We start from the raw sequence: 27278 nt of genomic DNA on the forward strand, positions 1-27278 counted from the left end.
TGAACTGTTTGCTGTCACAGACCTGTATAGAATGGAAGAGGGCTAGAGTTGATTTGTCCCTTCTTCTCAGTGTCTTCTTCCCCTTCATATAATCTCCCCAGTGGGACCAAGGACCAGAGAGATTTGGGTCTAATTCAGTTACATCTCTGTGGCCTGGGAGTGTTGAAGGGGTCTCCTTCTTCCTCTAGCTCTGCCTACCCTTGTTGCTATTACCCTCCCAGGCTTCCTGTGGTTTCCTTTTTAAGGAGCCATTGGAAATGTCTCTGCTATGATTGGGTGGTGTTTTTGGCTTGGGTATCTTGTTTGTCTTCCATGCAATGGCCCGGCCCCACATCTTCTTCCCTCCTTTGAATAATCTCTCTCTCACTGTCCCAGCTGAAATGGGGGCTGGCTTAGGTTAGAGGCAGAGCTTAGGCAGGATAACACATCTGGAGCTGGGGGTGAGAGGGGAAGCTGGGATGGATGAAGGTGGAAGGGAGAGGGAGGGACAAGCTACTTCCTGCCCCTGGATCAGCAGAGCTCTGTTGTTGGAGAGATGGAGAGTTTCGTCTACATGGAGGAATTCTCACTGTGGAATGGGGAAGATAAGACAGGAGAATGGGATGTAGGAGAAAAGGGTTTTGAGGATTTATTTCTTTCATTCTTACTCCTCTGAAGAGGGAGGAGGGAGGGAAACATCTGCCAGGCCTTATGGTTGGAGAGAAAGAAATCATCTTTTTCACCTTGCTGAGTTTTAGAGAAGGATAGTGTTCAATCACCAAATATTCGTTAAGTGCCCACTATGTGTCATTCTGTATGCCAGACATACAAAGACAAAAATGAATCAGCCCTGCCCTCAAGGAACTTACCTTCTATTGAGGGAGACAATTCTTACATGTATAAACATGGATGACATGATTTTGGAGGTCAGGAAGCACTGGCTTCATGTGGGAGGCAGCATTTGAGCTAAGTTTTGAGGGAAGCTGTATTTCTGGAGAGACAGAGGTGGGGAGGGAGTTCATTCCAGGCACGGGGGACAGCCTGGGTGGGGCAAGGGTATGGACATGGTTGATGAAATGAATGTCTTGCCCCAGGAGCCCTGTTGGAATTCTCTCACCAGTTGCTGAAGGGAAAGAGTGAGGCAGCAGACCAGGAAGCCCCCCAGAAAGGCTAGGTCACCTGTATGGGGATTGTTTTGGCCCATCATTCCGGACGTTTTTGTGTGTCTGGAGGTTTGGGAGGTGTTTGGATACCTTTCCCCTTTGGCCTGGGAGGTAGTCCTGTCTGGAGAAAAGAGCTGAGTAGCGTGTAGGGGAAGAAGGTGGTGAAGAAGGTATGAAAGATGCAGATCTCAGTCCTATCTGGAAGCAGGCGGGCAGACACGGGGATCTCTCAATCATGTGTGATATTGCAGGATTCAGTGACTCTGTGTGTAACTCTAGCAATTGTGTGGAAGCTTGGTTACGGGGGTGCAATTCTGAGCCGAGCGTAAGAGGATTGCACACATGCCTTCCTTCACCTCTACCCACCACCTTCTGGAGTGAAGATCCCAGTAAGAAAAGGCCCACTAGACATTCTCTTTCCCATGTTGGTGGAAAATTCAGTTTGAAATGCTTGTCCTTCTGAAAGTTTCCTTCCATGCCTGTGAATAACATCTTGTCATAATTGGGAGATTTGGGGTGTGTAGAAAGGTGAGTATGAGGGTGTGTGTATGAGAGAGTTTGTGTAATTTAAGGAGGAAGTGTTATGATGTTGTATGACTACTGTGGTGGCTCTTGAAATGTTAGGCCTAGGCCTGAGATGCTGTCCCTGAAATCAAAAAGAATGATTCTTTTTTTTTGTATTGCATATTTTATTATTATTATTTTTGCAACAAACATTTATTTTATTTTTTCCAGTTACACGTAAGGGTAGTTTTCAACATTCATTTTCTTTTTTCTATTTTTTTTTTTTTGGTGAGGCAATTGGGGTTAAGTGACTTGCCCAGGGTCACACAGCTAGTGTCAAGTCTCTGAGGCCGAATTTGAATTCAAGTCCTCCTGAATCCAGGGCCGGTGCTTTATCCACTGTGCCATCTAGCCGCCCCATAACATTCATTTTCATAAGATTTAGAGTTCCAAATTTTTCTCCCTCCCTTCCTTTCCTCCCCCCTCCACAAGACATCAATCAATCTGATATAGGTTATATATATTCAATCCACAAGTGCTCTTTTTATCAGTTCTTTCTATGAGAGTGGATAGTATGCTTCATCATTAGTCCCTTGGGATTATCTTGGATCATTGTATTACTGAGAGTAGTTAAGTCAAGGAATGATTCATTTCAACCAGTGTTTCACAGAATCACAGAATTTGAGATTTGGATGGGACCTTAGTGGTCATACACAAAAGGAATCCCCATTATAACGTACACAAGTACAGCTATATGATGCAGCAGGCAAAGCATTAACCTACAGTCAGAAAGATGTGAGTTCATGTCCTATCTCAGACACTTATTAACCATGTGATCTGGGGCAAGACATTTAACCCCTGTCTGCCTCAGTTTCCTTATCTGTAAAATGAGGATAATAATAGTACCCATCTCCAGGATTATTAAGAGGATAAAATGAGATATTTGTGAAGTGTTTTGAAAGTGTAAAGTGTTTTAAATTGCCACACAAATGCTATAAATATAATTATGTTGTTGTTATTTTTGTTAATACTAATTGTAATAAGAATAATGAGCAGCTCTATGCTGGGTCCTGGAAGAGTATAGTAAGTTCAGGTAAGACACAGCATGCAAAGCCACACAGAGGAGAAGGCACAGACCAAATGTAAGAGTTGGCAAGACACCGAGTTTAGTTTGAGTGAAGATATGAACAGGCTGAAAAGTCAGGGTTGTGGAATATTGGGAAAGGCTAGAATCTCAGGAGTTTTAACTTTACTTGGTAGGCAAAATGGATCTAGTGAAGGGTTTGGAGCAGAACTCTAGATGAGTCAAGTCAAGTTTCCAAGCATTTATTAAGCACCTATTTATGTACCTAATACTGTGCTGAGCACTGCGGATACAAAGTAAAACAAACAACAACAAATCCCCCAGTTCCTGCTCTCAAGGAGCTAATGGTACAGTGAGGGAAACAACATGTAAACAATTCTGTACAAACAAGAAAAAGACAGGATCAATCAGAGATAGTCATAGTATTAAGGAGAATTGGAAACGGCTTCTTGAAGGATTTAGATGGAATACTAAGTTAGGGAAGTCTGCAGGTGGAGAGATGAGGACAGAGGGAATTCTGGGCATAGAGGAACAACCAGTGAAAATTCAGTCAGGAAATGGAGTGTCTTGTGTGAAAACTGCAAAGAGGTTGGGTTATGAAAGACTTTAAAAGTCCAAGAGGATTTTATATTTGATCCTGAAGTAATAGAAACTATTGGGGTTTATTGAATCGGGAGATGACATGATCAGACCTGTGCTCTAGGAACTTCACTTTGACAGCCAAGTAGAAGATAGGCCAGAGTCTGGAGAGACTTGAGTCAGGGAGACTAAACAGAATATTGTTGCAATAATCCAGGCATGAGATGAGAATGTCAGAAGAGAGAAGGGAGCACATATGAGAGAGCTCCAAAGGCAGAATCAATAGGACTTAGCAACTGATTGGACATGGGGAGTATGAGAGAGTGAGAAGTGTAGGATTGATTATACCTAGGTTTTAAGCCTGGTAATTGGGAGGATGGTGGTGCCCTTGACATTAACAGGGAAGTTAGGAAGAGAGGGAGGTTTTGGGGAAAAGATAATGAGCTCAGTTTTGGACATATTGAACATCCAGCTCTAAAATGTCTTATGAAGAATAGAATAAAGGAGGAAAAAGCCAGGGTCCTAGAATGTCTGTTAGTCCATTTCTTTTCTTTTTTCTTTTTTTTTTTTTTTTGGCAGGGCAGTAAGGGTTAAGTGACTTGCCCAGGGTCACACAGCTAGTGTCAAGTGTCTGAGGTCAAATTTGAACTCAGGTCCTCCTGAATCCAGGGCCGGTGCTTTATCCACTTCGCCACCTAGCTGCCCCTGTTAGTCCATTTCAAGCATGTGGTGATGAGGGCCTGCCCTAGAGCAATAACAGTGATAAGGGAGAAGGAGGCAACGATGGAGGAAGTGAAATTGACTAGATTTGATAAATGATTGGCTATTAGAAGTGAGGGAAAGGGAAGACTCAAAGACAGAACCAAGGTTTTGAAGGTGGTAATGATGACAAAGATAGTGAAGTCAGAAGGAGAAGTAACTTCAGAGGGAAATGAAAGCAACTTTATTTGAGTCATAGTACATGTGAGGTAGACACATCCCAGTGGAGATGTCCTAAAGGCCATTGGATGTATAAGCTTAGAAGAGAGGATAGAGCTACAAGGGCCAACTTTGGGCATCATCTCCATACAGGTGATATTTGAAGCTGGGGAGTGGAAGAAATTGTCAAAGGAGAGAATTGAGAGAAGAAGTCTCAGGGCAGAACCTCAGGGTCACCTGCTTTAGATGGACCGAAGAAGAAGAAGGTATGAAAGAGGCAGAAAAGACCTAGTGAAAGATTTAGGAGAGTTGGGAAATGGGGGTTGGGTGGGGGTGTCTCTGAAGGAAGGTAGCAAGTATTCTTCTTCCCCCTTGGACCTCTCATGATGCTTTGTTTAGCATCTCCTGAATGCACCTCCGCCATACCAGTAGTTCAATGGATCTGTGATCTCCCCAAACTGGATGTTCTCTCCAGTAATGCAAATCATAACCCATCCATGCCTTCGCATCCTGTGGGATGCATGATGATGACCATGATAATAATCCTGGCTAATCTGTATGTAGCACATTAAGACTTACCAAATGCTTTATACATATGATGTGGTTTTATCCTCGCAATAACTCTCTGAGGCAGGTGTTATTATCCACATTTTCCTTATTAGAAACTCATACTGAGAGAGGCTAAATGACTCGTCCAGGGCAATGCTATTAATGTCTGAGGAAGGATTCAAACTCTGGCTTTCCCAACTCCAAATCCAGCACTCTGTCCACTGCCTCCAACAAGAACTGTGGTCCATGTCCTTACATAGGTTCACCAAAGGCAGTCACACTTAACACATATCATTTTTAATATCTCTCTGCGACCTTATCCTCTGTAGATTTTATGAGGACAGGAGTTCTGTCTTATCAAAACTTCATACCTTCCTAATTTTACAGAGAACTCCAAACAACATGTTTGCTTAGTAAATATTTGTTGAACTCAGTCAGTCAACATTTATTAAGTGGTTACCATGTGCCAGGCATTGTGCTAAGCCCTGGAAATACAAAAAGAGGCAAAAGACAGCCCATGCCCTCAAGGAGCTCACCAGCTAATGAGGGAGACAACATGTAAACAAATTTATACAAAGCAAGCTATGGACAAGATAAATAGGAAATAAATAACCCATAGAGGTTGGGAAGGGCCTTCTATAGAAGGTGGGATTTTAGTTGGCATCTCACCCTGACCAGGCCTGACATTCTAAGTGACACCTCCTGTTTGCTGAATTAAGTTGAATTTAAGAGAGGAGAGAGTCTCCAGGAGATGGTTGGAATGAGGACAGGGAAAAGGCCACTGAATCTGGCAATTATATCCTTAGTGACCTTTGGGAGAGAAGCTTTGGAAGAGTCATGGGGATCGAAGCCATGGGTTGGGAAGAGAGTAGGGAATGAAGAATTGGTGGTTTGTAGTATAGATGACTTTTTACGGGAAATTAGTAAATGAAGGGAGGAGAGAGATGTGGCAGTAGTTGGGTGGAGTAGAAAGGTCAAAGAGAGGATTTTTTTTTTTTTTATTTTTGAGGATTGTAGAGACCTAACCAAGATGGTAGCTGGATAGGTAGGGCCCAGCAGAAGAGATGCATGAAGGGGTGGGACCAGGTCCCAAAGGACCCAGGAGGACATGCTATCAAGGACATAAGTTACAGGGTGACCCCAAACAAGGAGGGATATTTCTTCTTGTGTGACAGAAGAGGAGGAGAAAGGAGTGGGTTGGTGACACTGAAGAGTCACGAGGAGGTGAGGAAGGCAGTTGCTGAGGCTCCTGTGGGAGGGCTCCAGTCTGTGAAATGGGAAGTTAAGTCATATGCATAAGCAGTGGAGGTTTGGGGTACAAGTCAGGGCATGAGCAGGGAGGGGAAAACTAACAGCAGTTGCTGTTATGTCGAATGAGATGGGAAGACACAATGAGTAAACCAATATTACGGAGCAGTCACTGAGCCGGGATGAGAGACCTCAGGGGTCATCTAGGCTTACTCCCTCCTTTTACAGATTTGCCCAGGGCCACACAGGTGAGTGGTGGAGGTGGGGTTTGGAGCCCCCTCATACCTCCTCCCCCCCCCCCCCCGCCAGCCACACACACTGTGTTCTCTTGGGGAGCCCATCTCTCACCCTGACCTGCAGGATTCTTCTCAGAGCTGCAGCTCCCTCCTCGGCCCCTTGGCTTCCCACACATGCTGCAGATTCCTGATTTTGATCTTGCTTCCGCCCCATCCGACCTGGTGCCTATTTTGGGAAGTGTCAGCCTCCTCCCGGGAGCACCTCTCCCTGTGATCTATTTCAGAGCCCCGACTCTCTCCAGCTCAGCAGCACATTGGCCAAACGGTCCCCGGTCCCCTGCATTCCTTAAACACTCCTGTGGCCTCTCCGTTTGCTTCTCTTGGTGAAGGACTCCCATCACTGGCGGTGCTGGGGGGTGGGGGGTGGGGTGGGGCAGGAGGCTTTCTAGAGGGACCTGCTGACCACCCAGGGATACTTGCAGGCCCCTCGGCTGCGCTCCTGCCAGAGCAGTTGGCAAGAGGACCCATCTCCGCTGAGGACAGCAAAGAGAACTCTGACTTCAGCAGGAAGTATCTGGGTCAGACTTCAGGAAGTGCTTCCTGGCACAGAGGTTGACCTTGAGTTCCGATGGACTTGGTGACCCTTTGAGGTTCCTTCCCTCTCACCCTATTTTAGAAGCTTGTCCTCCTAGGACCCTGAAGGAGCAAGCAGAGTATACAACCCATCCTGCTCCAGGAATCAAGGCAGCAGAAAGTGAATTGTTTATGGGCGACTAGCAGCCCCACACAGTTAACCAAGCAGGGGCAGAATACTGGGCACTGGCCGGGGACCCAGGAAGGAAGATGCTGCTCTGGATTCCGCAGAGAAGTCTCTGCTCTGAGGGGACATTAACTCATTCTTCCCACTGTCATGGTTGGCTATGGAAAAACACTATGGGGAGTATTGAAATAATTCAGGTTTTTAATGTGCCCTCCATTAGTTCCTCCGAGCTCAGACGGGCATTGTTAACACAGCAGGAGGTGCTGCTTGCCAGGCAGGCCTTAGAGCATGGCTCCCCATGCCAGAAACCTGGCAGCAAGCCCAATAGGAATTGTCTTCTCTGTGTTCCCTTCCCCTTTGATTTGGTGTCCCTGGACTCTGTGTCTGGCGGGGAGCTTCTGGGGCTGTGGGTTTCTAGAGCTAATGTGTGGAAGGAGACCCATTTCCTAGGAAATGAGATCCACCTGTCCATTCAAGGGAGATTCCTCTTTTTAAAAGAAACATCTCTGAAAGGTCAGTGGAGTCTTTGGTAGCCTTTACTTGCACTCTGGAACACAGACATAGGAAGAGACAGAGGAATCAATAGCTCTGGAACTTCACAGAATCTCATATTCAGAAGACGCCTCAGAGGGTGACTCGGCCATATCACATCTGCAAAGGAATCCTCTCAATGTCATAGCCCCAAATAGTCCCATCCAACTTTCCATTTCTCAGGGTGACTTTTCAGGTGTGTAAAATACTCTAGCTGGAGGCAGGTGGGGTATGAATAATGAGAACTACCATTTATATGGCATTTTAAAGTTTACAAAGCTCTTCCCATGCATTATCTCATTTGATTCTCACAACAACCCTGTGAAGTAGGTGTGATAATAATAATAGCTGGCATTTATATGGCATTTTGAGGTTTGCAAAATGCTTAATAAATATTATCCCATTTTATCTTCACAACAACCCTGGGAGGTGGTGGTTGTTGTCAATTAGTCATATCTGACTCTTCATAAGCCCATTTGGGGTTTTCTTGGCAAAGATACTAGAGCAGTTTGCTATTTTCTTCTGCTCATTTCACAGATGAGGGAACTGAGGCAAACAGGGTTATATGATCTGCCAGGATCACACAGATAGTAAGTGTCTGAGGTTGGATTTGAACTCGAGTCCTCCTGACTCCAGGCCAGTACTCTTATCTACTGTGCCACCTAGCTGCCCCATCTATATAGCACTTTGATATTCGCTCTACAAATATTATTTCATTTGATCCTTGCAACAACCCTGGGAGGTAGCTGTTACTATTATCCCTATTTTATAGATGAGGAAACTGAAATTAAGTGACTTGGTCAGGGTCACACAGCTAGTACATGTCTGAGGCAGGATTTGAACTCATCTTCCTGAATCCAAGTCCAGTTCTATGCCATTGCACCACCTAATTTCTGGAATAGCTGAGAGTTCTGGGACCCAAAGGATAGCGGAAGGTAGGTGTGTGTGTGTGTGTGTGTGTGTGTGTGTGTGTGTGTGTGTGTGTGTGTTGGGGGAGAGGAACACTGTCATTTTAATGCCCGAGTTAATCTAGGGACTGGAAAATGAGGGTACTTGCTTTTTCCCTCCTCAGGGGACACAGCCAGTGAAAAGAGCATCCAGGCTAGACAATGCATTCTCCTCTTCAGGAAAAGCACATCAACTAGAATAGGGGTTCTTAACCTTGGGTGCAGAGACCCCCAAGGAGTCATGGATAGTATTTGGGTGGCCTGTGAACCTGGATAGGAAAAGAGAATTTACATTTTTCTTTCCTCTCTCTTTTGTTTCCTTTGTAATCCCATGCCTCTAATTCTCTGCATTTAGAGGCACCGTTCTGAGAAGGGGGTTCTCAGGCCTCACCAGACTGCCCAAGGGTCCTGTGAGCTAAGGTTAAGAACTCCTGAGCCAGAGGCTGCAGCCCCAGCCTCCACAGGCTGCCCTGCCCCCTCCTAGCTTGCTCTTCTGACATCAGCCCAGGCACACACACTCCCCAGCCCTTCGAGCTCCCCTGCTGTGGGTCCTTTGTAGAGGGAGCTGTGGTAAATGACATTGTAATGTGTCTAACAATCCACCTCAGCCAATGGCAGGTGGCATCCAGCCCACTCACACACACCCCAAGTCCCCCAAGTGTGACAGGATGTTATTAGCTGGGATTGGAAGGAGCATTCAGAGGGACACAGATTTTGAACTGAGGTTTCTACCAACCTGGGAAGGAGAACCCCTGGTGGGCCTTTGTTTGCTAGACTCTGCTGTCCTGAAGGTGCCAGGGAGAGGTGGAGGGTGGCATATGTTGTAGAGCTCTCTTAGGCTCAGCTCAAAAGTGTGCCCCAAGTATACAGAGGAAGCCAGAAGTCTTGATTCCTGGTTTGGATCTCATTACTTAGCCTTTTGCAGGGGCAGCTAGGTGCCAGAGTGGATAGAGTACTGGCCCTGGAGTCAGGAGGACCTGATGTCAAATGTGGCCTTAGACACTTACTTGCTGTGTGGCCCTAGGTAAGTCACTTAACCCTGTTTGCCTCAGTTTCCTCATCTGTAAAATGAGCTGGAGAAGGAAATGCAAACCGCTCCACTATCTTTGCTAAGAAAACCCAGACAATTGACTCAGTCCTCAGGAGTTAACTTTCCAATTTCTACTGCCTCATCACTTGAAGGCACAGTTGGTGCATTGAAAGAGAGATGCAGACCAAGCCATGCTTAGCATCCTGAGGCAGTGTAGTACGATAGAAAGTCTGCTGGACTACACAGGACCAGGGTTCACTTATGTGTCCTTGGACAAATCATTTTTCCTCTCTGTCTCCTGAGATTCCTCACCAGTGAAAGGACATTGTGCCAGATGGCCCCAAGGACCCCTTTCAGGTGTCCATGTACAAACCTATGATCCCCATCCTGTAAGCGAACAGGGATCCCTTCTCCTGGATGGAGCGTCCCTGTGCTACAATGGACAGAAGGCTGGAGATGGAGTCAGGAGATGGGGCTTTAAATCATTGTGTTCTCAGGGCTTTGGTTTCCTCATCTGTAAAATGCAATTATATTAGATAACCTTTAAGAGCCTGTTCAAATATTAAATCTCTGAGTCTCTATGACATTCTCCTGATTTCCCACAATCCCTCACGAGTGGCTCTGGGCACTCAGCTTTCAGCCTCGTTGAACCTCTATACACAGGAGGCGAGGTTTAAAATTTCACCTCCTGTATGCTACTGTCTGATGGAGGCTTTGAGTCTTTGTTGTAGTCACCGTAGTACAAAATTATAGACTTCATATATATTTATATGTGAATATAAATATATAAATACGAATATAATATATGAAGATATCAATAAATTTAGAAAGATTTGTATATAAAGCCTTTGGTGTATTGATGATAAGGTCTATAGAAAGTCTCTTTCATTTAGGAAAAGTCTCGTGAGCAAGTCCTTGCATTGCCCTCTGGTTGGCTGCCCATCTTGCTTGTTCCTACACCAGGCTTGGCTCTCTGCTTCTGGGTCCTATTCTTTTTTTAATTTAAAAAAATTTTTTTTCTGGGTCCTATTTTTTGTGGTCACTTCTGGTATTCTGGCTCCTAGAAGAATTTGAGGAATAGAGAAATCAAGGTTTTCAGTGGAATTTTTTTGGGGGTGGAAGGGGGTGAGGGGTGTTTTGCCATTGAGGAAGGATATGAACATGTAGATTCAATTACTGTTTGGTCTGGGAAATGTATGTGACACCCTGGAGAGAGAAATCCTATTTATTTTCAGAGGCAGAGGCTGGCTGGGCAAGAAGATGGTCCTCTTTTTCCTCCAGCCCTCTTGATAGAGTTCTTCCCTTCATCCCTGGCAGTATAGTTGCTAGTATGAAAGTCAGAGAACTTATCATCAGGACAGATTTATCATAGTATGTGGAGAACTAACTTCTAAGACCCAACTCTCCTCAACCTAACTTGAGGAGAACACAGTGAATTGAGGCTAAGGAAGCAAGCTAGATTTAGAGGAGCGCCCCCCCCCCCCATGCATGGATTAAAGAGGCTGACAGAGCAGCTTTGGGTGAAAACAACTTACCTGTAACAGATGTAGTTTAGGTTATAGGTGGGAAAGTTATGTGTTGCTCCATCCCCAGTGGGAGATATAGAAAAATGCATCAAAGAAGAAAAATTCTTGTAGTGGCTTTCTAGTACTCCTTAGTACTAGTTCTGGAGCCAGAAAATCTGGATTCAAAGCTTAGCTCTGTTGTTTGCTACCCGTGTGACTCTGGACAATTCACTTATCTCTCTAGGAACCTTGTAGTTTCCTCCTCTTCTGGAGTAGATATTCCCTTGGGTCATTTATCTCCCCCAATTCTATGACCTTGTGAATGTGTTTTGTGATCTGGAGATTAGGCAGTGGGTATGTGGTTAAGATTCTATGACACTTGTTGGTCCTCCTCTTTTGAAGACATCTCTGTCCTCTGACAATATGAAGAAAGGAGTTGTCTAAAGTGGCTTGGCTTGGCCAACAGGGCTTTAGAGTCAGTCTAGTGGAGAGAAGTCAGTCTAGTAGAAGAAGAAGGCTTGAGTTTTGGATCTATCTTCTGTCTACTCTGTATGTGTCTCGTGTGTACCTATGTATGTGCACATTGTTTCTCCCCATTAGAATATAAGGTTCTCGAGGGCAGGGATGGTTTTACTTTTTCTTTGCATTCTCAGTGCCTAAAATTATGCATGGAACACAGTAGGCACACAATTGATGGATGAAAGAGGAGAGGGTAAAAGCTGATTTAAAGCTTAACATAAAAAAACTAAGATTATGGCAACTGGTCCCATCTCTTCCTGGCAAATAGAGGAAGAGGTGAAAGCCGTATCAGGTTTTATATTCTTGGGCTCAAAGATCACTGCAGACAGCAACTGCAGCCATTTAAATTAAAAGACGCTTGCCCTTTGGAAGGAAAGTTCTAGCAAATCTGGACAGCACACTAAAAAGCAGAGACATCATCACCTTGCTGACAAAGGTGTTTATAGTCAAAGCTATGGTTTTTCTAGTAGCAAAGTATGGCTGTGAAAGTTGGACCATAAGAAAAACTGAGTGCCCACAGACTCAATGCTTTAGAATCGTGGTGCTGGAGAAGACTTTTGAGAGTCCCCTGGACAAAAAGGAGATCAAATCAGTCAATACTTAAAGAAATTAATTGAGACTACTCACTGAAAGGTCAAATACCATAGCTGAAGCTTAAATACTTTGGCCACATAATGAGAAGATGGGACTCATTGGAAAAGACCCCGATGTTGGGAAAGATTGAAGGCAAAAGGGGTGCCAGAGGAAGAGATGGATAGATAGTATCATGGAAGTGATGAATATGAACTTAGACAGACTTTGGGAGACATAGTCCAAGAGGTCATGAAGAGTCAGACATGACTGAATGACTACGCAGCAGCAACGAATGCTTGGTTAATTGCCACTGACTTTCTGGGTAATATTGAGCAGGTTGCTTCACCTCTCTCTATTTTCAGGTTCCCAATATGCATAGTAAGGGAAAATCAGCCTTTCTTCTAAAACCTCATTACTTCCAGGGTGATAAAAGATAATGTAGCAAAAGGGCATTTAACCCTTTGGAAGAAAGGTACCATCCAAACCCATGTTGGTATATTCTGTACTTCCTGCCTCTATGCTCTGATACAGGAACAGGATACAATTCCATTTCCTGCTGATTGCCTACAGAAAATTACATTCTCAACTATTCTTAGCTGAATCTTTGACAAGTAACTGGGGTTTAAAGTTTCCTGGGAAATAAGGTTTCAGACTTTTTTCTTGGGAAATATTTTCTTTTTCACTGTGGTCGTTGTCAGGCCATTTAGCTTCCTGGAGTTTCTGGAATCATATTGCAGGAGATCATTACGTTAGGACACCCTCATTCCCTTAGGTCAAAGACACTTCAATTTCCACAAATATTGACTACATAAATAAGAGGCAGTAGGTGGGGCAGATAGAGGTTGGTCTCAAAGGCAAGAAGACCTGTGTTCAGACTCCATCTTTGACATACACACTATGTAGCCCTGGGCAGGTAACCTCTCAGCTCTCCTAAGTTTCAGAGAAGATGTAACACCAGCCTTTGTGGGGGGAGTTTCCTTACCTAAGAGTTCTCTATACTAATTAAATTGTGGGTCTAGTGCCTGCCTATTTATCGTTGTTTGTCCTTCATTTTTGGAGAGGACATCATGGGGTGATGTTTTGACTTGTGTGTGAATTGGATTTAAGTAAGGCAGAGTTGCATAGTCATCAGCCTCACTCTTTCTTCCTGAGTCATTGAAGTCCAGTCGCAAGACAAAAGTCAGGATGACTAGCAATGGCCTGGGATGCAGTGGATGACCCTTGGCATCTTCAGTGTCTGACCAGGATCTAAGTGCTCCATGTTGTCTGCTTCAACTGCCTTCATGGCCATTGGAACAAATTGTTTCCATCACCCGTTCTGCCAGGGGAAGTTTTCACATGCTTGGGATAGACATTCCCCTAACTCACTGACAGGTTTGATGTCTGTTCCCCTCAACCTGGTTTAGCCCATCTGTCAAGACAGTTTTATCGGGATATGGTCACTGCACATGCTACAGCTTCTTGGAGCCATAGGTGAGAGTTGGGTGAAGGTAGACACCAAAGGTGGATGAGCAGCTCTGAAGAGGGGATGGCCAGCTATTACACCAGGACATTGTGCCACAGATAAGGGGAAACAGAATGATTAGGTCAGAGATGTTCTCTCTCTTCATTAGGTTTAATGGCTAGGGGCAGCTAGGTGGCGCAGTAGATAGAGCACTGGCTCTGGATTCAGGAGGACCTGAGTTCAAATCCGGCCTCAGACCCTTGACACTTACTAGCTGTGTGACCCTGGGCAAGTCACTTAATCCCAATTGCCTCAGCAAAAACAAACAAAAAAAGTTTAATGGCTAGAAGTAGAACTACTCTGAGTGATAATGCATAATTACATATGGTCATGAAGGGGCAACATGGTGTAAGCTATTGTGTTAGACTCATGCCCAGGCAGTGTGCAGCCCACAACACCCTTCAGTGCTTCCAGAATCATATTAAAATAAACTGGGAAGTATGTAGCAACATAAATAAAAACACAATAAAAGTAGATAATATTACATTTTTAAACTAAATAAAGATGCAGCCTACAAGGGCCCCCATTTGTACTGAGTTTGGCACCACTGGAGTGGTGAATAGTGACAGACTCTAAGTCAGAAAGACCTGGATTCAAATCTCACCTCAAATACTAGCTAAGTAACCCAAAGCCAATCACTTCATCTCTCTTGGATTTGGCTCCCCATTTATAAAACGAGGAGATTTGACTTGAAGGCTTGAGGGTCACTCCCAGCCCTAAATCTGTGATCCTAGTGGTATTTAAGGGGAAGGAAGTGTAGCACCTAAGGAATTCAGTCAGGAGGCCTAGGTTTGGATCCCTGCTCTTGACTCTTTCTATCTGTGTAACCTTCATCAAGTCACTTACCCCTTCTAGGCTTCAGTTTCTCCATAGTATTAATGATAGTCATACTGTCTATTTACCTCACAAGGGCATGGTGAGGAAAGCACAACAGCCTTTATAAAGCACTGGGTGAATGGAAGCTACCCTGGGGTGATGAGAAAGGCAGTGTGGAGTACTGTAGAGAGGGTCATGAAAGTCTTGGTTTGAGTCCTCCCTTTTAGCATATGGCTGTGTGACCCTGGGTGAGTCACTTATTATCTTAGTGTCCCCCACCCCCACTCTGGGTGACTCTAAAATTTATCTGCCTTGGATGAAGGAATTCCTATTACCAATGAAATCACTAGTCTTGTCTAAAAAAAAAGAAATCGAGATAGGATTGTAGGTTTACAGATTTAAAGCTAGAAGGGACATTAAATGTCATCAAATTCAATTCCCACATTTTACAGATAAGGAAATGGAGGCCTAAGGATACTGAGCGACTCACTCAAGATTGTATAATCTGGGGTCGTCTCCAGTACTCTTGATTTATGTCATGCCACTGGACCCGGATGGCTCTAGAGGAGAGAGAGTGAGGCTGGTGACTTTGCACAGCCCTACCTCCCTTAAATCCAATTTACTGCAAGTCATGACATCACCTCCCTGATGTCACTGATCCTTTTCCAGAATGAAGAACAAACAACAATAACAAGATCAAGCATGTAATTAGTAAGTGGCAAGAACAGAATTAGAACCTAGGGCCTCTCCTAATCCAGGACTCTTACTCAAGAGGCACAAACCAAGTGCTTTGTGAAATCCAGTGGGAGTTTTTGCTTCTGATTTTAGTAGTGAGGGAAGAAGGGGTTGAGTCATGAAAGATTTTTTTAGTTGGACCTTAAAGGCTCTGTAAGATGTCAACAGGAGGGGAGCAGTTAGGTGGTGCAGTGGATAGAGCATTGGCCCTGGATTCAGGAGGACCTGAGTTCAAATCTGGTCTCAGATACTTGACACTTACTACCTGTGTGACCCTGGGCAAGTCACTTAACCCTCATTGCCCCGCAAAAAAGATAGATAGAAAGAAAGAAAGAAAGAAAGTTGCTTCAAAATACTTTAAACAAAAAAAAATTTAAATTAAAAAAAATTTTAAATAAAGAAAAGAAACAAAGTCCTTTAAATAAAACCTGTGGGCAAAAAGTATTGACTTAAAAGAAAAAAAAATTAATCTCAATAGAAAAGAAACAAATGAAGTAAAACACAAACCTAACTCTCATAACTTATAACTACAAATATTTATATTTAATAAATAAAATTTAAAGAGGAAAAAAAGATGTCAACAGGTGGAGATGTTCAGAAAAGGGCATTCCTAGCTCTGGCTATTCAAATAAAACAAATAAACTATCCTACTCTCCTTGGGATGAAATGAGAGAGGAGAGCAGACCCTGGTCTGGCTCCCTCAACCTTCTACACACACACACACACACACACACACACACACACACACACACACACGGATGCATGCAGATTCTGTGTCTCTCCAGAGTTGAGAACAAGGGAATCCACCAATCTGGGCATCATGGAGTGAAATTCATCCCCAGCTGGAAGCCTGGTCATTGTTGCCCTGGCTGGATTGTGTTCTGATGGCTTGTTATTCTCTTCTGCTTTATTGAACAAAATCCAGAAAATCAACAGTGGGTGGGGAGTGGAATTGGCAGAGGGGAGAAGATTTCCCATTCTGAAAATGTTTTCCCTTTATGTATTGCATTTTCCTTGGAGGTTCCGCTGAGCAGGGAAAAAGAAGATGGCTTTGACAAATAGCAGATCATGCCCCTAGGCTTGCCCAGGAGTGAGGCAAGAGCAGAGAGGTTAGTTTAAGTTAAATCTCTTTTTCTGTGATCGAATACTACTGTGCTGTTAGAAATGATGAGCTGGTTGATTTTAGAAAAAAAATGGAAAGACTTGCATGAAATGAAGAGTGAGATAAGGAGAACCAAGAAAACACTGTGTACAGTAACAGCAATATTGTTTGACGAACAACCGTGAATGACTAAGATATTCTGGGTATCATAAATACTCAAATCAACTACAAAGAACCCATGAGGGAAAATGCTACCCACCTCCAGAGAAATGAGAAATAGAAGTGATAAACAGAAGTATATATAGTATGGTTTTACATTATCTATCTATCATCTATCTATCTAATCTATCTATCTATCTAAAATAGTGGCCTTCTCTAGTACAGGTGTGGAGGGAGAGAGGGAAACAGTTCAAACTTAAAATGTGACAAAAAATAAATTTAATCTAATTTTAAAAGATAATCCCCTTCTTTCCTGTTCCCCTATAGTTTGATATTGCAGTGTGAGGTCATGCTTTTCTCCATTTGTCTTCTTTGTCCATTGATAGCACTGCTGTGCTTCTTTGACTCCTTAAGAGGTTAATGTGGTATAGTGGAGAGGGCACTGTCTCTGGAGGGCAGCTAGGTGGTGCAGTGGATAGAGCACTGGCCTTGGAGTCAGGAGGACCTGAGTTCAAATCCAGCCTCAGACACTTAACACTTACTAGCTGTGTGACCCTGGGCAAGTCACTTAACCCCAATTGCCTCACCAAAAAAAAGAAGAAGAAGATTCGTCTGACTTTAGGCATTTACTAGTCATGTGACCTTGGGCAAGTCGCTTTACCTTATTTGCCTCAGTTTCCTCATCTGTAAAATGAACTCGAGAAGGAAATGACAAAGCACTCCAGTATTTTTTTGTGTGTGGGGCAGTGAGGGTTAAGTGACTTGCTCAGGGTCAAACAGCTAGTAAATGTCAAGTGTCTGAGGCCACATTTGAACTCAGGTCCTCCTGAATCCAGGGCTGGTGCTTTATCCACTAAACCACCTAGCTGCCCCTCCAATCCAGTATTTTTGCCAAGAAAATCCCAAATAGGGTCACAAAGAGTTGGACACAACTGAACAACAACTTTCTCTGAAGTCAGAAGATTTTTGTTTAAATCACACCTGACATTCATTACTTGTGTGACCTCGGGGAAGTCATTTTATCTTTGTGGGCCTCAATTTCCTCTTCTGTAAAATAAGGGAGTGGAACAAGATGGCCCCCCAAGGTCCCTCTGTGCTCTGCATTGATAATCCTTCTTTTCTCTCACTCCCCATATTCAATCAAGCGTTAAATACTGTCAGTTCTGTTCCACAAGATTGTTTTCCTGCCTGAGGTTCTCTTCACTCACACTTGCAGCATAACCTCCCAGAGTTAGATCCTCATTACATTGGGATGATCAAGAGCCGGAGAGGACTGCTGAGGCCCCTAAGACCAACCTCCTCATTTTAGACTATTGGAAAAACTTCCCAACTAGTCTTTCTGCTTCCCATCTCTCCCCCTCCACCATCCGTCTTCTTCGCGGCTGCCAAAACAATCTTCCTCATTGACAGGTCTGACCACATCACTCCATTGCTCAGAGTTCTTCAGCAGTTCCTCAGTGTCCCAAGAACCAAATAAATTCTTCGGCCTGCCAATAAAGTCCCTCCACAATCTATCTTCTACCTGTCTTTGTAGCCTAATTTTATACTACACCTCCTCAGCTCAAGAGCTCCTTCCTCCAAAAAGTCAGCCCTGATCCTTCTCCACTTTTTACCTCCCATCTCCCCAATTAAAAGTGTAATCTCCTTTCTCAGTTTTCCTTGAGTGCTTTGTCTGGACTTCCCCCCTATTTTTTTCCCTCTAATTTCACAGGCATGGGGAACTCCCTGATGTAGAAATTCCCCAGATGGATGGAGATCAGCAGCTGGTTTGTAATTTACAATCTTAGACAGTGGCCTTGGGGCATTGAGAGCTTAAGAGACTGGCTTATGGTCGCCTGGTTGGGGTGTGTGTGTGTGTATGAATGGATACATATATGTACATGTGCATATATTTGTGTGTATATGTACACATATATGCATGTCTATATCAGGTAGAACTGGAACCCAGTTCTTCCTGACTCCAAGTACTGTCATGCTTGCCTGTGTCCTTCTTACATCCTACTTCTGTCAAGTCAGGTAGAATTTGCTGTGCGCTCACTATGCCAGGCACTGCACTTAATGCTGTGTGTGCTTGCTCCAGACTCACAGAATCTCAGGGTTGGATGAGATTGCAGACAACACCCAATCCAACCTGTGTCTAGCCAAATGCCCCTCTGCAGTCTCCCCAGCCAGTCATTGCCTGAAGTCCTTCAGTGAGGCCCAGGCCAGTCTGAGCATAGTGCACAGCACATAGTGTGCATTTAATAAATGTTCATTGTTTAGTGATGTGAGGGGCAACCCACCTTAAAGCAGTCCATTACATTAAATCATAAGCATGTCTTATCCCCCTGGTTTGCTTTAAGCTCCTCAGGGGTAGAAACTCTTTCTTGATATGTATATTCCTATTATAGTACCTTTGACATTTTGTTGTTGTTTAGTCATTTTTCCATCATGCCCAACTCTTCATGACCCCATTTGGGGTTTTCTTTGCAAAAACACTGGAGAAATTTGCCATTTCCTTTCTCCAGCTTATTTTACAGATGAAGAAACTGAGGCAAACAGGGTGAAGTGAATTGCCCAGGGTCACACAGCTAGGAAGTATCTGAGGCCAGATTGAAACTCAGAAAGATGAGTCTTCCTGGCTCCAAGCCCATGCTTTATCTACTGAACCACCTAGCTGCCACCTTTGACATTATAGGTGCTTAATATTTGTTGAATTAATCACTTGGCCATCCCCCTCTGCCACCTGTCTTTGCCACTGCCCTGCTAAGGGGTTTTCATCAGCAGTTCTTAACACATTCCCTTTTGGGTTACTGCAATTCATTTCTTCCAAAGATCTCAAAGCCTATTCCCAGATCTTATTTATTATCATTATTGTTATTGTTGTTAATTGTTACATGACCTTGGGTAAGACGTTTCTGCCTCCTTGAGACTCAGTTTTCTTCCTTCTGTAAAATGGTGGTGGGGGTGGGGTAGACTAAATGGCCTTCACGGTCCCTTCTTGCTTCAAATGTAACCCTCCCCCAAGATGAGATAATATGTGTTAATCATACCAAGTAAATGTCAGCTGTTATTATTTACAGTTGAGATCCATCTGTGTCCTGAGGCAGGAGAGTAGATAAGACAATTGTCCAAGGTCCCCTTCAGTCCCAGGAGAAGTTTTCTGCTGCACTTGGTTAGTCCCCAGGTATTTTGGCAGTGAGCAATGTGGGAATGGAAGAAGGAAGTCAGAAAAAAGGCCAGGATCCAGGAGACCATGGGAGCTCACTCTCTGTGTCTATTTCATTTTTTGTTTGTGTCTTGGTGAGGAAGAGACAAATAAGAAAATGGACCCAGGAATTCGGGGCTTTCCTGATGGAGGAGGGGCCCCGCTCTCCTCTGCAAGCGAGCAGGGAGCACACGTAGGGCCTCCCATCCCATCCTATCCCCTCCTCTCCCCACCGGGAAGGAAGGGCTCTTCACCATTGCTGGTTGCTATGGATACAAGCAACTGAGGCTCCCCTGGGGCCCGAGGAGGCAGTAGCAGCAGCCGACTTGCCAGGAGCAGGCTGTGCTGAGGCTGTTTGTCACAGAGGTGATGTGGGGCTGGGGCTTGGGGTACTCCCCAGAATGGTACCCCTGCCAGGGCTGGGGCTGGGGCCTCCCCAGATGCCTCATCCCCCCAGCGGCCTGTGGTCCCATGAAGTGCTTCTGCCCATGCCCACCCACCCCCAGGGATGTTCCCGCCCAAGCCCGAGGTAGGTCGTCCCTGCCTCAATTCTCTGAGCGGGAGAAGGGTGGGGTGCTGGGGGAGGGGAAGAAAACGAGAACCTTGGAGACCTGGCTTCGAGGAACTCACTAGCTCCCTGGCGTCTCTTTCCTTCCTTTGGTTCAGAAGCAAAGCCTGGTCCAGTTCTCCCCACATCCTCTTGTGTCTCCTGTTTGGGAGCATGTCTAACCAAGGAGAGCTCCATTCAGAAAGCCAGTGCCTGATGGGTGGGGGCTCTGTCTTGGGAGGAGGCTTGTCTGGAGCCCCCAGGAGCTCCCAGGCCTGGCTGGTGCTGGAGGGTGGGGAGATGGACCACAGAATGTAGAGATCATTTAGGTCAGGGCTCTTAAGATGGGTCTGGAGACCTGCTTTTTAAGTAGTTTGCTAATTGTACTTGAACTATCCTTTATTTTATGTTATGCCATTAAAATCATCATTCTGAGAAAGGGTCCATAAGTTTCTTCAGGATACCAAAGGTGTTAGTGACACAAAAAGGGTTTAGAACCCCTGACTTAGACCAACTCTGATAAATCCCAGAGGACACTGGCAGGGAGAAAACAAACAAACCCCAAACACAAAAACTACACAGCGTTTTGTACGCCTGGGGCTGGGGTGGGCATATAGTGCAGAACAAAGGTATTGTCTGGGAAGGTTTGGGGGGGGGGTGGCGAGGCAGGTGGGAGAAAGCTTTACTAGAAAAACAGACAAGAGCAAGACAGATGTGGGGATGGAGGGAGCAGGGTGAGGAGGCCGGGCCAAGAGCTGGCTTGCTTGAACACAACTGAGAATCAAGCCAAGATGAACAGCAAGATGAAAGTGGTTAAGTGACCGAGGGTTCTGGGGGAGGGGGCCGGGAAGGATGGCCTTGTCTCTTTGGGATTCTCATTGTTCAGAGCCCGCCCAAGGCTTAGCAAAGCAGCCCAGCATTGCCTCTGGCCTCTGTCCCTGTCACTTCACCCTTCCCGAAGTCATATCAGCATGACTCCTCCCCAGTGGGTGGTGAGCCTGTCAGCCTCCCCTCTGGAGAAGTTTTGTGGCTGTGACAGGCAGGGTGCATGTGGTCCACAGTCAGCTGGCAGGTGGAAAACAAACCATCCCTAAATAGGAAGCTTGGTTCCCAGCTCAGCAGCCTGCTGTCCTTTGTCTAATGCAGAGAGAGGTAACCGGGGCAGGGGTCGGCATTTTTCTTGGAACATTGCCTGTGCCTATCTGTTGTTAATGAAGCATAATGAGGCCAAATTGAAGGGACAGGGCAATGGTTGTGCTTTAGGGTCACCATTTAATGGAAAGACATTTGAATCCTGACTCTGACACTTACCAGCAGTGTGTGTCCTTGGACAAATCACCCAATCGAGGAGCCTTATCATCCTCAGGAAGGAGATAGCAGTAGTCAAACGAGAAAAGCTGGGTGTAGACCTGAGGATACCCTACAAATATGCATTGTTATTGAGAGAGAATACAAAGCAATAGAAGGAGCACTGGGCTTGGAGTCAGAAATCCCAGGTTCAAATTCCTCCTCTAAAACTTACTGGCTATGTGCTCAAAGGACAGATCCCTGAAATTCTGCTAGAGGATCACCAGGGATCATTAGCTGCCCAACCCTTTTTTGTCTTTCTTGGTATTTCCTGCACAGAGCACAACCACAGTGCAGGGTACATGGTAAGACCTTAATAAATATTCATTGACACCTCATTGCCCCCACGACTAACTAAATAAATAAATGAGTAAATAAGCAAATAAATGAATGAATAAACATAAATAAATGGATAGATGAACAGATGAATGACTGGAGAAAGAAAGAAAGAAAGAAAGAAAGAAAGAAAGAAAGAAAGAAAGAAAGAAAGAAAGAAAGAAAGGAAGGAAGGAAGGAAGAAAGAAAGAAAGAAAGAAAGAAAGGGATGGATATTCATTGACAGACTGACTTCATTTTACATAAAAGGGTACTAAAGACCTGAGGACAGCTAGGTGACACAGTGGATAGAGCACTGGGCTTGGAATTAGGAAGACTCATCTTCCTGAGTTCAAATCCTGCCTCAGGCACTTACCAGCTGTGTGACCCTGGGCAAGTCACTTCACCCTGTTTGCCTCCATTTCCTCATCTGTAAAATGGGCTGGAGGAGGAAAAAGCAAACCACTCTAGTGTCTTTGCCAAGAAAACCCTAAACTGGGTCACGAAGGGTTGAATATGACTGAACTGACCAAACAACAACAACAACAACAAAAAGACCTGAAAGATTACTTAATATCATCAATGCAGCTGGCATTTATATAGCTGCCCCCCCCCCCCCGACACACACACAGGCCAGGCATTGTGGGAAATGCTTTACAAATATTATCTCCTTTGAAAAGGGGATGTGGGTAGTCAGGAGCAGAGCTATAATTTGAATTCAGACCCTCCAATGCCAAATGCAGGATTTTTTCCACTGTGCCATACTCTGAACCTCTGTTTCCTCATCTGTAACATGGGAACAATAATGCCTGCACTACCAACTTCTCAACTTGCTGTGTAAGTGCTTTGTAAGGGACTGTGTTTTAAAGAAATTATCATCATACCGGTCTCTCCATTCCTTTGCTCCTGATGCCACAATATTAAGACTGAAAGTCACCTTGGAGATCTTTCACCAAATGAAAAAACCGAGGCTCACCAAGCCACCACAGTTGAGTCTCTTGACTCCAAGTCCTGTGTTCTTTTTTTTTAATAATTAAATTACATTTTTTAAATTACATTTCAAGTTCCAACCTGTTTCCCTCCCTTCCTCCCCACCCTGCACTAGAGTAGGCATCATTTGATACAAACATCTAGCTATATCTGTGTTTAGACACACACAAACACATATACAGACCTATGTAAAACCATACTCTGAATACTTCTGTTCTTTCTCTGGATATGGATAGCATCTTCCTTCATGGGTCCTTTGTAGTTGATTCGAGTATTTATAATACCCAGAATAACTTAGTCATTTATAGTTGTTCTTAGAACAATATGGCTGTTACTGTGTACAACATTCTCTTGATTCTGCTCATTTCACTCTTCATTATTTCACTTAATCTTTTACATGTTTTTCTAAAATCAACCCGCTCATCATTTCTTCCAGCTCAGTAGTATCCATCACAACCATATATCCCAAGCATAGTGTTCTTTCCTTTACATTGTTCTACCAAATCATGTTAATTTCAGAGAAGCCCCGCCCCCTCCCTTAGTGGCAGGAAGTTCATCCTCAGAGCTAATTTACCTAAATAGCTTCTATCTAGCTCTCATTCAATTCACTGTGACAAACCCTTATTAAGCAACTGCTATGTCTCAAGCACTGTGCCAGGTGATAGGAAAGGTTCATGGTTTCAATAAGACAGGTTCCTGCCCTCTTGGCACTTATAGTATATTAGAAGAATAACATCTTAGACATTAAGGTAACCTGTTGGTGGCAATTATGGGAAGCTAAAAGTTGGCACTTGGCAGTCTCCATTGGTTTTTGTCAAGCTTTCAAATTTCCAGATATCATAAGGGAGCTGGTGTTCAGAAATGTGGTGCTCTATTTCAGGAATACCCCACCCCTTCAGAATAGGCAGCTGGAGTGTGGTAGAGAGAGCACTGAACTGAGATTCAGAAAATCTGGGTCTCAGTCCTGCTTTTGTCACTAGTTGTGTGACCGTGGACAAGCCACTTGACTTTCCTTGGCCTCAGTTTTCTCATCTGTAAAACAAGTGAATTGGACTAGGTCATTTCTCAGGTCCCTTCCAACTGAGTCCTGCCAGATGAGGATAACTAGTTATTTTTCTATGAGGTTTCCTGCACATATTATTAGTGTGGGTATGGGATTTATTTGTTTTGAGGCAGTGTAGCAAGGGAGAAAGCTAGCTGTTGCATTTTAAACCCTCCCCAGCCGTTCTACCCCATCTCTCCCAGCTGTTCCATACTCCTCCCTTCAGGAAAAAAGGAGGGCGATATAATGCAGAGAAAGACCTGGAGTCGTGAGACCATGGGCAAGTCCCTGTATGTCCATGAACGTCAGTTTCTTCCACTATACAATGTACTACCTCCTTCAGATGTTAATGAGCAACAATAATAACAATAGCTAGCATTTATAAAGCACTTTAAGGTTTGCCAAGTTCTTTACCAATATCTTATTTGATCTTCACAACAACCCTGGGAGTTAGGTGCTATTGTTATTATTACCTCCGTTTTATAGACGAAGAGACCAGCTGAGACAGGTTAAATGACTTTACCAGGGTCACATAGCTAGTGTCTGAGGCAAGCTTCAAACTCAGGTCTTCTTTACTCTAAGTCCAGTGCTCTTTCTATTGTACAACCTAACTATAAACCAAACATCTACAGAAGTGTATTATGTGTCATTTTAAAAGAGCTGTCACTCTATGTGTATGTATATGTGTACATTTCTCAGTATGTCAAGAGTACTGGCCCTGCCTGAGAATAGGGAGAAAGTGGGGGATTTGTTTGCCTGACCTTGGAAACCCTAACTCCTTCTCTGATAGCATTGTCTCTTCATTCTCTTCCCAGTCATTGACAAGCAGGAACCCTGGGGTCCCATTCAGTCATTCAGAGGCCAGTGACTTCATGTGGAATCATCAATTCATCACCTTGGTTTTTGATCAAGTGAAACTCTTCTGCTGGGGTCATCCCCCATATGTCCTGAGGGCTTAGAGAGGCTGCTGGGTGTGTGGGGAGTGCGCAGAGTTGGGAGAGGATGGGTGGGGAACAAAAGGGATCTTAGTGATTGAGAAAGACACCAGTAGACAGATATGGACTATCTCCACAGCATCTCTCTCATGCTGACAGGGACTTCAGAGGCCAACTGGTCCAACCCACCCCACCCTCATTTTAGAGATAAAGTTTTCAAAGGAAGATGAAGTAACTTAGCCCAAATCACATAGGTGGCAAGATTTGAACCCAAGTTCTCTAGAGTCTGTGATCTTTCCACTGTGCCACAGTGCCTCCTGTAGTATTTACTCCCACCTTTCCCATCTTCCAGCTCCCACCATAATTCAAGCACTTTTCACCTAGTCTATCATAATTGATTTAATTGGTCTTGCCTCTAGTCTATCCCTTCCCTAATCCCTTCTTCACAACCCTAGGCTAGTTGAGTGTTTTATATCACTGCAGGTACTTAATAACTGTTTGTCAAATTAAACTGAATTTTCTTTCAGTGACTCTCTATTACCTATCACATAAGGCACAGGGTCTCTCAAAAATCTTAGTTAGGCTTTTTTTTTTTTTTTTTGGCAATGAGGGTTAAGTGACATGCCCAAGGTCACGCAGTTAGTGTCAAGTGTCTGAGACCGGATTTGAAATCAGGTTCTCCTGAATCCAGGGCCAGTGCTTTATCCACTGTGCCACCTACCTGCCCCAGTTACACTTTTTTTTTTTAGTGAGGCAATTGGGGTTAAGTGACTTGCCCAGGGTCACACAGCTAGTAAGTGTTAAGTGTCTGAGGCTGGATTTGAACTCAGGTCCTCCTGACTCCAGGGCTGGTGCTCTATCCACTGCGCCACCTAACTGCCCCCCAGTTATGCTTTTTGATGACCTAAAATTGCACTAAGACTTTTGGGAAACCATTATAAACCAATAGCAGGATGATTGTTGGGCAAGGGTGTGATCCTCGTCGTCTAAAGGTCTAAGGATCTGGGAACAGTTATCTTGGAGAAGGGAGATGAGGCTGTCTTTGAAGTTTTCTCATGTGTGAGATCAGATTTGCTCTGCTTAGCCAGCATGGTCTACCAGAAAGAGGACTGGATTTGTCATTGAGGACCTGGATGCGAATTCTGACTCTGCCACTTAATGACCTGTAGGATTTGGATGATGTCACTCCCCTTCTCTAGTCTCAGTGCCTCTCCTATTTGAAATACTCTCCCTCCTCTGCTCCAGTTACTGACCTCTGTGGCTTCCTTTAAGCCCTAACTAAAATCTCACTTTCTGCAGGAAGCCTTCCCCAGCCCCTCTGAATCCCAGTGCCTTCCCTCTGTTAGTTGTTTCCTATTTATCCCCTAGATAACTTGTTTTGTATATATTTGTTTGCTTGTTGTCTCCTCCATTAGATTGTAAGCTTCTTGAGGGCAGCGACTGTCTTTTGTCTCTTTTTGCATCCACAGCACTTAGCACTATGCCTGACACATTAAGTAGGCACTTTAATAAATGCTTATTGTTTGGTTAATTGATTAAAACAGCTTTATAAGGTCTCTTCCAACCTCAATCCATGATCTTGTAATCCTCCATGGCTTTATCTAAGAGTATATAGAGTCCTTCATATGCTTTGTTGGAAACAAGGCGGACTACCCACATTGTCCTTTGTTCTAGCTCTGCCTTCTCCCACATTCCTGCCTTCGCTCACCCTTTACCTATGATGGATGAAAATAGATTCTTCTTCCCTGTCTCTCCCAGTTAAATTCCCCCTTGCCCTAAAATCCCACCCTGGTCCATCCCACCCCCATTAGACTACATGTCCTTTGGCTGAAGGATGCATATCTTGTTTCCCTTTTTATATCCCTATCTTCTAGAATAGTGCCTTACACACAGTGGACACTTAATAAGTGCTTGTTAATGGAACTAAATCGGGTAACTACAGGGCTCTAGCCAAGGCTTACTCTACCAGATCCCTCTAACTTTGCAATCTAGCAGGTGTAGGGTAGGTAAAACTTCAAGAATGACTTTTTGCCTACTGTTTTATGTTTGCTGAGAACCTACTATGGGAAGTCAAGGCAACAGCAAACATTTATTAAACCTTTACTGTGGACTTTGCTGTGAAGTAGGTGGCTGAGAAAGCCTGAAATCTTAGGGACTTTAAAGGGTTTCAAGAAACATTAGATCTTCTAACATCCTGGGGTAAGAAGTATATTTGGTTCTACCTTCAGCATAGCAAGTCAGAGGGACAGGACTGTAAAGGAATCTCCCGCCTTCAGGACACAGCCTAGAGTCTGTGGGATGATAGGAATATTTTTCAACCCACAGCAAGAACAAGCAAGAATGGACCAGAACTGATGCCAAAGTATTCAGCAGAGTCAAAATAGTCTTTTGTATTATGGGGAAAGTGGCAGGGATGGTGGCTGCCCCCTCTTCTGATATGACATCATGGATGCTTTGGGGAGGCAGATCCCGCC

At 44.4% G+C, this 27278-nt stretch overlaps 1 protein-coding gene across 15 annotated transcripts in view; it reads left to right on the forward strand.

The window, feature by feature from the left end:
- The window catches only part of NFASC (neurofascin), a 256804-nt gene that overhangs the window by 53009 nt on the left and 176517 nt on the right, over positions 1 to 27278 (forward strand). For 12 of the 15 annotated variants that reach the window (XM_043963345.1, XM_043963351.1, XM_043963349.1 and 9 more), the window contains exon 1: positions 20006 to 20157. The exons of the other annotated variants lie outside the window; for them this stretch is intronic. In XM_043963345.1, coding sequence (XP_043819280.1) covers positions 20030 to 20157 — 128 coding nt within the window. In that variant the 5' untranslated portion in view covers positions 20006 to 20029. Of the gene's footprint in view, positions 1 to 20005; positions 20158 to 27278 lie in introns of those variants that run through there. 15 annotated transcript variants of the gene reach the window in all.

The sequence above is a fragment of the Dromiciops gliroides genome, chromosome 4, assembly GCF_019393635.1.
Source record: "Dromiciops gliroides isolate mDroGli1 chromosome 4, mDroGli1.pri, whole genome shotgun sequence".
NCBI classification, from domain to species: domain Eukaryota; kingdom Metazoa; phylum Chordata; class Mammalia; order Microbiotheria; family Microbiotheriidae; genus Dromiciops; species Dromiciops gliroides.